The following is a 16,570-nucleotide window of genomic DNA, read 5'->3' as shown; positions in this document are numbered from 1 at the left end:
TCCCAAACAAATGTTAATTTTCAAGGTTAGGTAGATTAAAAATTTGCTCAATTTTTTGAACGGTTAATTGCATTATGTTATTTTTTAATGATGGATGGTTTACTTCCGTTGAAATACAGATAATCAAACATAACACTGTACTTATGAGTAAACATTGCTTTTAATAGACAAAACTTTTTCAAGAGTAACAGAGCTTTCTTAGTTTACGATTTTTCATTATAAATTGACTCTATTCTATTTTAAATGATATTTAAAACATTTTGAATTTTGCATTTTTTGTTTTTTTTTTTTTTTTCAGTAACTTAGTATTTATCTACAGTCTATGGAATATTTTCTTAATATTATAACATAATTAATCATCGAAAAAATAAAAGTTGTACTTATGTATTTTTAAAGAAGTTTCCTTTAAGCAAAATATGTTGTAAGATAAATATTATTCATTTATATACCGTTAAATATACTATTTATCAATCATATACATAATATAAAGTTCAAAGATACATTTTGATATAACTATTAGTATAATATTATATTGAACTAAAAAATATCTATTACTAAATCCCTTTGTTAACAGCACATATTATAATTTAAAAATATTGAATTATAAATTAATTATATAAAAAATAGTTATTTAGTATCTAGTTCAGATTTTCTAGTGTTCATTAATTGGTAATTATCGTATATTTAAATATTTACTTAGTAAAAATGTAAACATTTCAATTTTGTTATTAATTTTGTGTAATACTATATAAGTTATAGGCTTATGGCCATTAAAAATTATGTTAAATGTATACATATTGATATTGAATTAAAAATGTTTATATTTATTTATACCAAATGCGTTAATACAATTTTTAGTTCGGTGGAATATGATAATCAATAATGTAAAAGATAACGTGGATTAAAACAACGAGCAAAATAAATTTCAATAAAATATTTTAAATCACGTTCGGTTGTTCAGAAACTTACTTAATGAAATTGGAAGACCTTGATGTGACTAAATCTTGTTGTAGGATTTTTTTTTAAATATAAATTCGTTTATTGTTTCTTTTTTAGTGATAGATAATGATTAAAAAACTAAATACCTGTTAAGATTTTATTGATCAATCACATAATAATATTATATAGAGGTAGATAGCATATATATATTTATATATATTTATTAGTTGGGTAATCTAAAATAGTCTCATTAAATATTTACAGTTATTTATTAAGCCGTTGTCCGTGATAAATTATTTCAATGTATGAACTTATTGAATATTTCGATAATGTTATCATTCATTATTCTAAATAGGTAACAATAGAAAATGTTTTTAAAAAAAATGGAAAAAAATCAATTGTCTAAATTATTTTTATACCATAATTTTTCTTTAGTGTATTTAAATTTTATTACATGTTAATTAATAATTAGTGTAACTATTTACTATTTACTAATTATTATTATAAGTATAAGTATTAACTTTAGTTCTTCATAATTTTCTATATATTTTTAAATTTGTCTATAAGCATTTTAAACTGTATTTATTGTCTTTATCTATGTTAGGTAACAAATAAATATATATCTACTTAAATTTAAGTATTTTATTATTTTTCTAGAGGTAGAATCTTTTAAGAAGTAAAAATAATTTTAGTCTTCTAGTAAAATTTAAAATATATACAATATTATTTCACTAGAAAATAAAGAGATTAAAATTTGTAGTTTATTTTAAATACTTTGAAAAAAAGTTGTCAGTTTTTTTTTACTATACTTATTCGCGGTCCTATTTGTTGCATAGCTTAAAATTAAAAATACTCTAACAGTATCTTTGTGTTCGCGCGAGAACACACATAATATACATAATATTATATATTAATAATAATAATTTGTTAACGTGGCATATTGAAGTTCGCGCCCACTAGCTGAAGAAAGCGTTGAGCAAAGTTTATTAATATGAAAAATACTAGTATATTATTGTCTTTAGTTGAAATAGATAGAAGCCTATCGAGAAACCGATCTCGCGTACTATAGCCAACAACCATGAAGGTCTTGCGTATGAATCATCTCATTATATATTATTCCGACCATAAGTTAAAAATTAAAATCATCGACCACGTGTTTTTATACATATTGATATCTATTTATATGTGTATCGAATATCGATTGCTATTTCTGTTAGTTTGTTACGATTCTCCGTATACGATCGAAATAATTAATAAATTAATAAACAATAATTATTTTACTGTAAAAATGTCAAGTAGAATTTACTCACGATAGACGATGCGTACTAAAGATTATAATATGTGTTGTGGGTGTTGACAATATAAGACGATAAATACGTATTAAGTGATTATAGTCTGGCGATTGTGACCATGACGTGTATTTCATTTAAAGTGGGGGTATGTCACTATTCGATTAAAACATACATTTCAATAATCTTACCTTGTATATTTCTTTAAATCTTACAGTTTGGTTAATTTTTCCAGCCTGATAGAATTTATTATTCTCTGATGTACACTTAATCACAGCAGGCACTTCTCTGCATGCATAAGGTGTATTTTTCTAAGACATTCCCAAAGATTTTTGATTGGGAGACCACAAAGTTAAACTCCTGCTACCTGCATTTTGTCTGATTTTATTAAATATTATACATATTTTCACAAAATATGTGAAATAGTAATTGAAAAAGAAATATAATAATAATAATGGTTAATAGTTAGAACTATAATTTATAATATTTTACAATTTATTGAATACAATCATCAATAAAGAAACTTTAATAATTGCTCTTAATTAGTAGTAAAATGTTTTGTATATTTCTGGAAAAATAACTATTCGTCTACTAATTTATTGGGATGCCTGTACAATAAAGAAGAGATGGTGCAGATAAATGAACAGATTAATAATACATCGTCCGATTGCGGCCCAAAGTAAACTTTTTACCATTTTGCCTATCCCTATCTAACCTAACCCTTGCGGCCTGTCCATAGTAGGTAGGAAATACTATTTAAGTGGTTTAATATTTGACTAGATACCTATTTATTGACAAATTAATTGTACTTCATATCTCTTTTTATTGTAAACCATTCATTTTATTATATCCGTTGAGAAAGAATTATATTATAGTGTACTTGCCATGTGTTTAAATATTATTTTTATTTATAATTATTTTATAATAATTTAGGTATATCGACGTACTTCATAATATTATAATAAAAGTTTGAATTTCAAACACAAATACGTCCAATAAACATTTATACAGTATTTAAAATATTGACTTTATTTTATTAATTATAAGGTATTTTGTGAACCAATGCGTCTTTGGACGCAATCGGGATACTTATATTTGGGATAAAATACGACTACCTGTATTCGGGCCGCAATCGGGCAACTCTGAATGCATTAATATGTGTAAAAGATAACATAAAATAATAATATACCTTTATGTAAAGACCTCAACATATTTTATTAACAAAATGTAATTTTAATAGCAAAAAATGCGATAGGCCTAGGTATATTATACTTTATTTATAATACAGGTACCATAATTCAGATAAGTAGCAAAAAATGTTGATTACCTATATTATAATAATATGTATTATAATCTTATACACAGGCGGGTGATAAATTTACAAGATCAAGTAAGTAAATACATCGAACAAACGATGACTCTCAACTAGACAATTTTTTATTGAAACAGATACGATGGCGGGTAGCAAAACTGAAAACAGGGCTTGTCTGCCTCATAGAAAAAAATTTACGAAATCAATAAAAAATAACAGGGAATAATTGTTATGCAATCACACCAACACTTGAATTATTAACAAATATAAATAGTACCACACACTAACACACACACACACTATACACGGATACCATAGTGGATCGTAAATGTAAGATTTTGAAAAGATAACCACACTTCGTCGTGTACTCTGTGCGTCAAGTATGACTGTATGACTGATATTGAAATAGCGTAAATATGTTATCAAACCAGAATTTTAAGCAATATCTATCTATTTATTATTAATCTGTTTCCAATGCATTTTTGGTAATTGCTTATTAAATTAAATATTCCGAAAAAAATGTCTCCATAAAGGTGTATTATTTAAAAAAGATCTACCTATTTATATATATATATATATATATATATATATTATGAGTATAATCTTTAAACTTGAAGTACATTGCAGAATTCTTTGTCTGGAATTATCTGCTGACGACGTGTCAGTTATTAGACTATTTAAACCAAAAATGTAATTTTATTCAATTTACTTAAATCATTTAGATATTTACTCTTTATGTGTTCAATTTTGTTTGGAGTTGGTCTAAGAATAATAACTTCCTAGTTTTAAGATGTATGTTCAGAATACAGTCAACATTTCCAATTATTCTGGTACGTGTTTTAAAATAAAATAATAAAAGTAAATAAAAACCATGTCCAATTTATTGTTTAATAATAATAATAATATATATGTACAATTATATACTCTACCATGTATACGGTAGCTAGTAGTCTAATGGTACTCAGGTTTTAATACTCTTTCCCTTTAAATTGATAAAACGTTATCGGTACATTGAGTTTTTTGTAGTCATGTACTTAATAATATATTATGTTTTAGTTGTTTTACTATTATATTTTATTATTTAAATTAGCAAAAAGTGTTGCCGTTTAAATCTAATAAAATATATTATTTACTACATTTGCTTTGAGAAATGACCTCGATGAAATCCGTGCAGTCGTCAAAACATCATAATTCTGTTAGTAATAATTTGTTACCTTCGTTATAGTAAACGAAACGCTGCAAAAAGCATGTTCGCTGACCCGGCGGGGAAGCACATCTTATTACGCTTGTTATTAAATTATTATCTATCGTAATCAATCTCTGTCCGTATCTCTCGGGCATGCACATGCACATGCATTAGTATAATATCTTTTAACACATTGAAGCTTAGTGACTATAACTATATATTATGTATGTTATGCACTCGTACCGTCGCGCACCATTTTTATAGATATTAGTTTCGATGCGTCATAAATTCGTCCTTGTAGTTGATTGATCACAATGCATTTTGATTGCACTCTAACTGCCTGGCCACTCCTAATTCCTATACCTATAATACAAAACCGTGGCACTGATATATTACAATTTTATCGTATGCTGTTGTTATAGTTTAATAACTTTAATGATGTGCTAATAATTATTATCTTATTTCGTAACGATTAATAATGCCGATTCTTTTGCAAGTTGTTCTTTTTGTGTTAATTCAAATTTACAATTTAACAGTGTTAATAGAAATTGTGTTAGGGTTCGTTAATTATAGATTAAGAATTCTAGACAAACATATTTTTTTCACATATCACATGACTAGTTTGTATTGTATTATGTACAATGATACAACATACATAGTGTTATTATGTACTCTATTTACGTGTCAACGATATAAACTCGCATCAGAATATTTCCAAATTTGAATCTAGTTGTGTATTTCCCATAGTCGTAATTATTAATCTATTTTAATACCACGTACAAAGATAATGTTGTCCGATTTGTATACGATATCTAAATTTTAGATCTTATCTTAATTTTTATGATCATAATGTTCTTGATATCAATTGTCTACTAAAAATAACTTAGATATATTATAACGTTGCTTGATAGTTGATTGTCGATAAAATAATAGACTGATAGACGACAATGAATAGCTCCAAGCTCGTCAGTCGTCGTTCGATAGCTTACAACGTTTATTATTATTTTTTTTATATATATTATAAGTTTCGTTTTCTTGAAGTTGAAAATTATATAGGCAATCTTGATTAAGTAAAAGTTGATTAACAGACTATGAGCTCACGAAAATTTCAATTAGAAAATCGTATTGTGTTAAAAATAAAAATTCTTTTTCTTTCTAAAAAAACGTTTTGCATTCATTCATCTGAATTGGAACTGAATCATTTTTTTATTTCATAACGTGAATCCTGTGTAAGAATAGCAATTTCTTGTAATAATATTTAATATTAATTATTTTGGAACAAAACCATAACGATTACTTACCATTACCCATAAAATTATTTCATAAGTTTTAGAAGTTGAAATAGCCGTTATTTAATTTGGGTATTTACAGTGAAGGTTTTAATTTGTAAGTATAATGATAATAGTATTAGTCATTCTGTTCTATAAATAATTTTTTTATTTATCAATCCAAAAATAGCATTAATGTTAAAATATTTGAATATTTAGTATAGTAATATTATGACTATGTTTTTATAACAATTTATCTGAGATTTTTTTAACAACAATCCCGTTTTCATTTACTAATTAAATGTTATTATATACCATTTATCAAGATTTTATTACCTGGGGAAAATCTTAAATTAATGTCATTGTTCTCAAAGGTCTTTTTCTGACAAATTAATTTATAAAATCTTTCTATTTCCACTATAAATACGAATTATACATTAAACAAGTCTTATATCATTTAGGCATTTTAAACAATTTAGAATCCTAACAAAAATTTAACGAGAATATTATTTATTGTTATACATTTTATACCCCAACATATTTTATCAAATACAATTGACGGTATTCCATGTACGGCATAAAAAAATTTGTTTAAACATTAGATCGTTTTTGTCTAATTGTATTCCTAATTTATATGTTATGTTATCCATTTTTTTCACACCATTTATACACTTACTGTAATACTTTAGTTTTATTACAAAAAATTTAAATGTAACCTATTTATTTAATGTAGTTTTTTATATCGCAGATGTTTTGATTATAAAGAATCCATTTTTTTTTTTTTTTGTCGATGAATTTATGTTTTTATGGTGTATTGTAAGTAAAGTACTTCTATAATCGTGATTATTAATCAATCCACTGAAGTAAATAGTACGTGGGTTCGTTTAATTTTTTATCTAGTTTTTAACCATAATTTAAATCATATTTTACCGTATTGTACTCGCACTCAACAGCGTCATCGAAATGTATTTAAATACAATTTAAATTTAAAATTCAAAAATCTTAAAAACTAAAAAAAGAAAATGATCAGTTTAATAATGTTTTATTTTCATATGTATCCAATAAAATTTACTGTTCATAGATTTTATGCTAATGCATATAATTATTATAGTTCATGTTTTTTATGTTGAGGTAGGTTTATAAATATTCAAAATAGCTGATTTAAAACATTTTCTAGCTGAATTTGCTTTTGTCTTAACACAATATCATGATATTTTTTAAGTACTTCGTTGTTTCTTGGTTTAATATTGTTCTATGTAACTATTAAAATAATATGAATAGTCACATTTCCTTCTTGAGAGATACCATTAGGTGTTATTTTTCATTTGTTTCTGCCTATTTAGTTTGAATGTTTTATTTTTATTATATATTTCACTATATTTTTACAGTTTGGAACACGAGATAAATGTCAAGTACAAGTCTGGGCTTATTTAGGTGACTTTAGAATATTCACCACTAATAAGAGAGTACCAGGTTCTCCTACAGATCATTGCCTATGTTTGGTGCCCGCTAGTGGCATAAAGCAGTACATTGCGTGCAGTTCCGATAAAACTCAATCTTATTGGATGTGCGCTATGAGATTGTCGAAAGTGAGTATTGAACTATTTTGTTAAATAAATAATTATTGATTACTTAAATATTGACTTAATATATCTTTTTATGGTTATTTAGTATGGAAAGCAATTAAGAGACAACTATCGATCATTTGTGAAGAAGCATAACGATACTAATGAATATGAATATAATAAGAAACCATTGCCCAATGAGAGTGTACGGTCCCACGTAGCTATGGACTTCTCTGGTAATGTTGGTCGTATTGTAGAAGATCCCAAAGAAGCACTTGCCATTGCTCAAGCAGAGACTGGTAGTGTGCGACGAAGCTGGCGATCCAGTGGTCGAACAACTCCTGGTCTTCAAACGGCTATCACAAAACTTGAAAATGATATTCACTTATCTCAGCCATGGTATCATAAAAATATGAGCCGTGATCAAGCTGCCAATGTCCTTAATGGACTTGGGAATAAAGATGGGTAAGTACAATAAATATGTTTATAAATGTTCAACTTAACTCATCTAAATACAAACATTTCAGGGTATTTTTAATACGAGAAAGCAAAAGTAAATGTGGATCATATGTACTAACATTTAAATGCGGTGGTAAAATTATCCATACACCTATTGTAGCAGTATGTATTCAAATTTATTTATTAATTTCTTCATAATTTTATTACAATTAGTTAAATTTTAAAAATATTTTTTCAGCAAATGGATCCAATTAATGATCAAGTTTGTTTTACACTAGACAATGGTGTGATCAAATTTTATGACCTTTTACAACTAGTAGAGTTTTATCAATTAAATGCAGGTAGTCTGCCCACCCGACTGATGCATTATGTTGTCCAAGTACCAGTCACCAAATGAAATTTGCATTAATACAATGCACAGACGACATACACAGTTCCTGTTGACACAAAATATTCTCATCCAAAAGGTGTGTGACCTATAAAATAATAACACAATTCTACAGGTAAAATACCTACGGTTTAGGTATTTTAATTATTTCGACCATCAAATTACTAATTATTTATCTTTTTCTTTTTTCTCTTTTTCTTTTTCTAACGTACCATAACGTTATTGTAAAAAATTTGACTGAATCGTTAAAAAAACATCTACCGTTTGCACTGTTCAAACTCAAAAATTTTATATTTCAGTGTTACAATTAGTTATTAATGTGTTATCCTAATGGATATAATTATTTTGCGCGATCAGTTCCTAGATTAACTAGTTCGTAACATTCAATCAAGCACCTTTAGGACTTATTATTTAATTGTAATATTAGAGAGAATAATAATAATAAAAATCATTAATAATTATTGTCATTTAAAATATAATATAATATTTATATTGTGATAACTTTTGTCTTGCATTTAAGCATGACAGACCAAATATTTAGCATGTAAGCTTACCTAATATTAAATGGAAAATAACATATTCTATTTAACTTATTTAACATGGTATTCAGTAGTCAATGTAAAAGCAATAATAATTGTTATTATGAACTTTGTAATATCCGTCAAAAACAAAAAATTTAAAAGTACCTAGTTTATGAAATATGTAGGTATATATATATATATATATATATATATATATATATATATATAAATTTGTATTTATATATATCTATAGACAGAATGGACAATGTTGTTTTTCTCAATAGCGCATTCGAGACAATGAAAAGTATCATGATCTACTCTGAATTCTTTATGCGTGTTAGTAAAGCAAGCAGTATCTACCTTCTATAATATAGCATATTAAAATGAATAAACACCGTTTACAGTTCTTAAAACAGTAATAATTCATATTACCTCTATGATACAATTTTAATCATATCTGCATGTCATATAATTGTATTACCATTTAATAGTTTTTAAAATAATTATTTTATTTTTTCATATATTCTTATCATTATTTTTGTAAAATATTTTGAGATGTGCATAGTGTGGTTGGTAGATTACTTTCAACACCTAATAGTTTTTTATGTGTTGTATTCCATCTAAAGAGTATAGACTAAAGTCAACGCACTGTATCCTGTTTTACTGCTCACATAGTAACACTATAATATCCGATATTATAAATTTATACCATACAGATGTGATCTCAAATTCTTCCCCCTTGGTAATATATTATTTAACTTATAAGATGTGCATTATCGTTAGGTATTATTAAATATTTATTTGTTTATTTTAAAACAAAGACACGCGTTATCATGAGGTATATATATATATATAATACTGTAAAATATAAAAGCTTTTATACAATTATATATGAATGTATGTCTGTTTAATACCTTTGTGCTGTTATTATAATTATTAATTGACTTAATCCTCAGTTTTGTAATATAAAATGTATGTAATAACAACCAAAAAAAAAATATAATGACACAGAAACAATATAACTGTATCTAAATTGTGATGTTCAAGTAAATATAGTTGTTAATACATACATATATATATATGCACATATTGTATTTAAGTTCTAAATGTCAACAGTCTACACTATACATATGTATTAATGTAATGTGTGTTTTTTTTTTTTTATGAAATTGAATATATATTATATTTATGTGTGAAAAGTATAAAAATATATACTTAAATATATATATATTTATTAAGCAATCAATAGGTAATGACATTATTCATATTATAAAAGTTGATTCCATACCCCTTTCAAGGTGAAAAAAGTCATGTATATGTGGAAACAAATGTGATAAGCGCAGTGCAATTAAATAAATACACGCGATAAAAATAATATTCTTTTTCACAATAATTTAATGTTTAGAATATAAATAACAATGAAAAAAATCTTATATATTATTATCAAGTCAATATTTATGTGATCATTAAAGTACAAAAGACCCATTAATTTTAATTTATTTTTTCCCTGTAGAGTATTACAACTATTATATTACTTTGATTAATTTCAAAAGAAAACTATTTATTTAAAAAAAAGATGCGGATTATGGTCATGTTGTGTATATTGACATTTTGTGTTCCTACGAATTGTTATTATGAAAAAAATTGTATGATTATTATAATTTTTACAATATCTTACGTTGAATGATATATAATGTATTGTAATTTGATAATGTTTAGTTGATAAGTATTATTTAAAAAAATATATATTATTGTATTATTTGTATTTTGATGGAACTCTGCTCCCTCCCTTCCAATAGTTAAATTTTATAGACAATCAAATCCTAGACAGTTTAAAAATAAAATTTTTATTATATTTTTTTCCATATAATATTGTATTTAATTGTGAAATAGAAAACACAGTATAACTATATTGTTGTGATTTTGGTATGTGTATATACTATTAAAAAATCTGTACACTGACATGTCTTAAACAAACTTTAGATTCGATAAAGTGACAAATAATGATGAAAAATTATAAAATTTCAATTTTTTGATAATGTATGTTTTCTTTATGATAATAACCAATATTATGTATTTTTGTATACTAAATTTAAATAAAATCATGAACTATTGAATCTTCTGTAGACACATCTTTGTACAGTTTTTGTTAGATTAATTAATTACTTATGTATTTTTGTATTATTATTTTTGTATATTTTCTATCTACTCTTAACCTAAATATTGCTCAACAACCTAACCTAAGCAAGTTCAAGAAATTTGGATGGTTCTATCTAATCTCTGACCTCATTGAACAAAAAAAAAAAAAACAGATAGATTATACTAGTAACTATATTGATAACTAATAGAGGAAGCAAATGCATAAGTAGATAAAAATGTATGTAAACAATTTTTTTTTTTTACTAACTCTTTCTCTTTCTTTTAAACAGAAATTTACACAGGAAGAGTTATCAAAAAAATTGTGCATTTCCCTTCTATTAATTGGTATGTAATATTTATATGTGTTTCAAGAAGATTAATCAATATATCATTTGTGCGCATTTTTATCAGTACTATGGGGCACTGCGTAGTAATAAAGTGCACACCAATGTTTGATAAAACCATTATTGCACAACAACGTTATTATGTCAATAATTAAGAAACAAATTATTGATTATTTCTCTTTAAATAATTCCTTAACCTTTTTTTTTTTTTTTTTTTTTTTTTTTTTGAATTGCATATCACTTGCATAAATACATTTGTTTGCTATTAGTAGAGGAGCAAAAATTGATATATTTCTTGAAAAATATCCTTGTTAAAATAAATTGTATTTTGTGTCTAGGGTGGTAGATCATAAAAAATACAGTTTTATATGTTTTAAATTAATTGTGATATACGTGTCTCAATAAGTACTTTTTAATGATAAAGCAATGGTATTATTTATAATTTACTTGATACGTTTTTAATTTACCAAAATAATAAATTAGGTATGTATTAAATGTTACCTTATTTTTTAGGGTTCCGTACTTCAAAAGAAAAAAACGGAACCCTTATAACATCACTTTGTTGTCCGTCCGTCCGTCCGTCTGTCAAGAGCGTTTTTCTCAGGAACGCGTGGAGGTATCAAACTGAAATTTGTATATGATACTCAGGTCTACTGTCCCTGGAAGCTGTAGAAAAATCAACCTTCTAAGCCAACGCAATCAAAAGATACAGCCATTTAGGCCGCAAATTTCCGCAAATTTTCGAAACTCGCACGGGAATCAAAACCTACAGGGTACTTCCTGTGAACTTAGAATCTTGAAGTTTCGTACGAAGTCACGTCTTATAGTACAGATATAGGAAAAATTACGAAAACCGTAAATTTTTAGTTTCATCATATAAAAAAAAAATATTTTTGAAAAATATTTTTGACAATTTTGAAAATTTCAAAGTTACTACTCCTTATCTCATGAACGCGATGAGGTATTAAATTAAAATTCATACTAAATACTTAAGTCTATAATACCTTTAAACTGTAACAAAATCAAACTTTTATGTCAACGCAATCGAAAGAAATAATAACAATTTAAGCCGCATATTTTCAAACTCGCGACTACTTGCGAGGGAATTAAAACCTTCTCTGTAAACGATATTTGATGTTTATTGAAAAAATACAGCCGTGAAATCGTATATTATAAAATAAATGATAGATGTTAATATAAAATGAAGGATTACTGGAACGATAAAGATACCTTTGTCATTAATTTATGATCCTCCAGCTTTCCATATTTTTATGTTATAAATTTCATTTTGCAATAAAAATAAAAAAAACTTTTACTTATATACCTACAGGTTTGTACGGAACCCTCGGTGCGCGAGTCCAACTCGCACTTGCCCGGTTTTTTAATTAATATTTTCTCAATTTAATTAAAAAATCAATAATATATTTAACAAACTTTTTGAATAAACACTAATCATAATATGAACCTAATTAAATAGAATTTGCCTTTCTGGCAATAAATTAAAAATAGGTTGTGTACTTTTACTATCTTGATAATGTACACTTGCTATATAATACCTACCAATAATTACTTAATTTACATGAAATGTGCATTCATCTGTTGAGTGATTGAATAAAAAAGATGATTCATGCTACAGAAGAGAATTTTTAGCAAATATAATTATTTGTTAATGCGTATTTTTTTAGTATCATTTGATAGTTATTACTTATTGAGGTTTGGTGTATTAGTGTACCCATAGGTCATACCTACATGGCTACATGAGTACTCTGAGTTTTATAAATCATGAAGAGAATCATTTAAATTAAAGTCTAAGAAGCCATTAAAGGTGTTCTTCACAAAATGGTACCCTTAATTTTGATACAGATTTATAATTAATTGTTTATATTTTATGCATATAATATTAATGTTTTTCTAACAATATAAATATTTAAAAATTTAGAATATTAATCATATTAAATTTTATATATAAAAAAAAAAAAGAAAGTAAATGTTTTCTCCTATACAGTTCTCAGATTGTGTGGAAGAATATACCTCATCGTTGAAAAATAAGTACCTATCTGTAATGTACCTACCTATGTGTTAAATTTGAATTCAATAATACAAAAAATTTATTCTAAGCAGTGTCTGTCAACCTATATTCAGAGCGGTGTTTAAGGGGGGACAGTTGCCCTTGGGCGCCGTAGTTTTGTAAAAATAAGGGGGCGCCTTTATTTACCACTAATATGCTACCTGTGACCCCGAAAATCAAACGTGTTACAATTTTATAAATAATAAACAACAAAGGACATCGTGGTGAACAATGACAAAATAAAAAATCTATTTAACCTTTCTCATCGAAAATTCCTACAAAATTCATTATATAATTTTATGGATTGTGGATTGTACAGACTATTGACTAAGTATTGTGTATTACCATTGATTATAAGCATTTATTATCTATAGTATTTACTATTTATAATCAATGATACTACGAAATACTAAGATAAAATATTGAACCATGAATTTATAAAATATATTTACTTAATGTATTTCAGAATAATGCATTTATAGTACAATCGGTACCAAATAGATTAGCATAGCAATAACGGACAATAAAGAAATACCCCTTTCTCTATATTAGTATATTATTGCTAAATATAACTAAATATTTTTAAACTGATATTAGTGATAAACTTGTATATATATTACTAGAGCCCGGAACTTGATGACCTAAAAAACTTTTAAAAAAATGCACTCAAAAAAAGTATTGAAATGACTTTTAAACACCAAAAATGACCCTAAAAATACCAAAACATTTAAACATAATATAACATTTTCAAAATTACGTTTTTTTTAATAATAAATCATCAAAAAAATCATAATTTTTAAATTAATATTTTTATACATAGTTTTTTTACAGGCACAGAATCTAAATTAAATTTAAAGCGGAGATAAGAAATAATGTCACTAATACAAAATAATTACAAAAAAAAATCGGTATTTTTAGAAAAATAATTGAAGGATTGGGCTATACAATATGTCAGTGTTTTCAAGTATTTAGTTTTGTCAATATAAAATAAAATAAAAATGTAAAAATATTTACAAAATTGAAAAATGCATTAAAATCACTAAAAATGATGACCATATCACCAAAAATTACCGAAAAATGCAAAAAAAAAAAAATAGTTTCATCGAATTTTACATAATACGTATAAGTCACATTTCTATAAAGACAAGCTTCGTATAAACAAATTAAAAAAATTATGCAAATGATCAAGTTCCGGGATCTATATCATTATCAGCCTTGATCGTTATTCGTTTATTTTTAAACATTTATGATACTAATAAAAAACAAGACTGTCGATTGCTACAAAAAGTAACTTCATGGCGTGTGATAAATGGTAATATGGTGTCCCATGGAGATTTATTTAATAAGAAAACAATCGGTAGATAAATCGTAAGGTGGATGGGGGCGCGAAAAAATGTTGTCCCAGGGCACTGAATTGCTTGACACAGTTCTGCTTATATTGCTTAAATAATTAAGTATATTGTTATAAATGTAACTTATTTTTCCATAAATAATATGATAGGTAGCCTTAAGTCAAAGTATTTTTTTCCGAAAAAAGACTACCTAACTACTAAGTCAAATTTATGATTAGAAACTGCCGCCAACTGTTAAAAATCTAAGCATTTTTACTGTCCCAAAAGGAAATAAATTATGATAATCAAAAAATAAAATAAAATACATTATACAATCATTATTTATTGCTACCCTCAATCTAGTATCTAAGAAAGACTCATATTCAAGTCAGAGCCTAGAATACCGTGTCCCCTGAATGACAAATGTGTGTCCCAAGTTTTATAATACGTTTTTAGTTTTGATTGTGGAAATAAGTAATAACAATTTAGGAATTTCAACACAATTTTATTATAACTTTATTTCAAAATAAATTAAAAATCATTATCAATTTTATACAAATATCGAGTGATAGACATATATATTTGATATCATACACTTTGGCGGGTCATTACACATTGTTCGGTGTTCCACAAAGCATGTGTTCCTAGTTCCAATGGACTTTAGTTCTACAAAATTCTTGTTTCAAACGTGGGGTTTTGTTTATAAATATACTATGTAGGTTGTAGGTATTTTAACATTTTTGAACAACAGATTATTATGATATTATACCAATATCATACTATAAATATTATTAATGTATAAGGTAATAAGTATTACCTAAAAGAAAGGGGATTTGGGAATTACAACCTACACAGTTTTTTTTGCTATAGAAATCTGTCAAATTCAAAGTTAACAGTTAAATTAATAAGTGTGTCCCCTGAAAATAGATGTATTTTAGGCCCTGATTCAAGTTTGAATTATTTTTGATGACTTATTCAGTTTCAGGCTCGTATCAGATAACTACTTGTCTTTAGTCAATCATTTCAATTAATAAAAGAGTGTAAATGTAAAATTGCTCTCTTATTTTCTTTTATTGATTTTTAAATGGCATACTAGGTATTATTTTTTTATTCTGTTTAAACAATATACATCTACTGGGTACTGACTGACCTATGGGTATACATAAAAAGTTCCTATATCTAACTTCTTAATATTCAATATAATCGTACAAAATAATGTACCTAATTGAGTAAGTATAATATAATATAATATTTTTACGTTAATAATCATTTTCTATTATTTTAAAATTTTACTTTGTGAAGAAAAAGTGTACAGGCGATATTAATAACAAAATTGTTCATAAACACGTATTTAAAATGTAAATGACGCGTAATTGTCATTTAAGTTGCCTATATGTTGCACCCTGAAAGATTTTGTGAAGAAAATAAAAAATTGTAATTTGACGGTTCTCAAGAGTGTTTTCAGGAAATTCTCTTCATCGTTAATAATCATTTTATAACTTAATAATTAAATTATTTTCAAAATATGCTGACATGTTTTTATACTTAATTGTGTAATATTTAATTATAAATGAATAAATAATATTTATTGCTCATTAAGAAGAAATAGAAGATAAGGTAACTATCTAGCAAATCGTTAACAATCGCTTACTTATGTTTTACTTTCCGACTCGTTAATAGGTCATAACGGATAATAATCAATTTTGGTAGAGATCAATGGTCTTAATTTAATAAATATTTTTTGAAGACTTACTTGAACAA

General features: G+C 25.6%; 1 protein-coding gene across 1 annotated transcript in view; it reads left to right on the top strand.

Annotated features, from left to right (window-relative positions):
- LOC112593544 (growth factor receptor-bound protein 14-like) overlaps positions 1-9,086 on the top strand; it is a 96,901-nt gene extending 87,815 nt beyond the window's left edge. Inside the window, 4 exon segments of the mRNA XM_025337984.1 lie at positions 7,383-7,583; positions 7,666-8,024; positions 8,087-8,180; positions 8,257-9,086. Of these exon segments, the coding sequence (XP_025193769.1) occupies positions 7,383-7,583; positions 7,666-8,024; positions 8,087-8,180; positions 8,257-8,415 (813 nt within the window). The 3' untranslated portion in view covers positions 8,416-9,086.
- The last annotated feature ends 7,484 nt before the right edge of the window (positions 9,087-16,570 follow it).

This window comes from Melanaphis sacchari, unplaced genomic scaffold (assembly GCF_002803265.2).
Source record: "Melanaphis sacchari strain LSU unplaced genomic scaffold, SCAv2.0 Contig20_pilon_pilon, whole genome shotgun sequence".
Lineage (NCBI taxonomy): Eukaryota > Metazoa > Arthropoda > Insecta > Hemiptera > Aphididae > Melanaphis > Melanaphis sacchari.
This window is presented reverse-complemented; position numbering and strand designations above follow the sequence as displayed.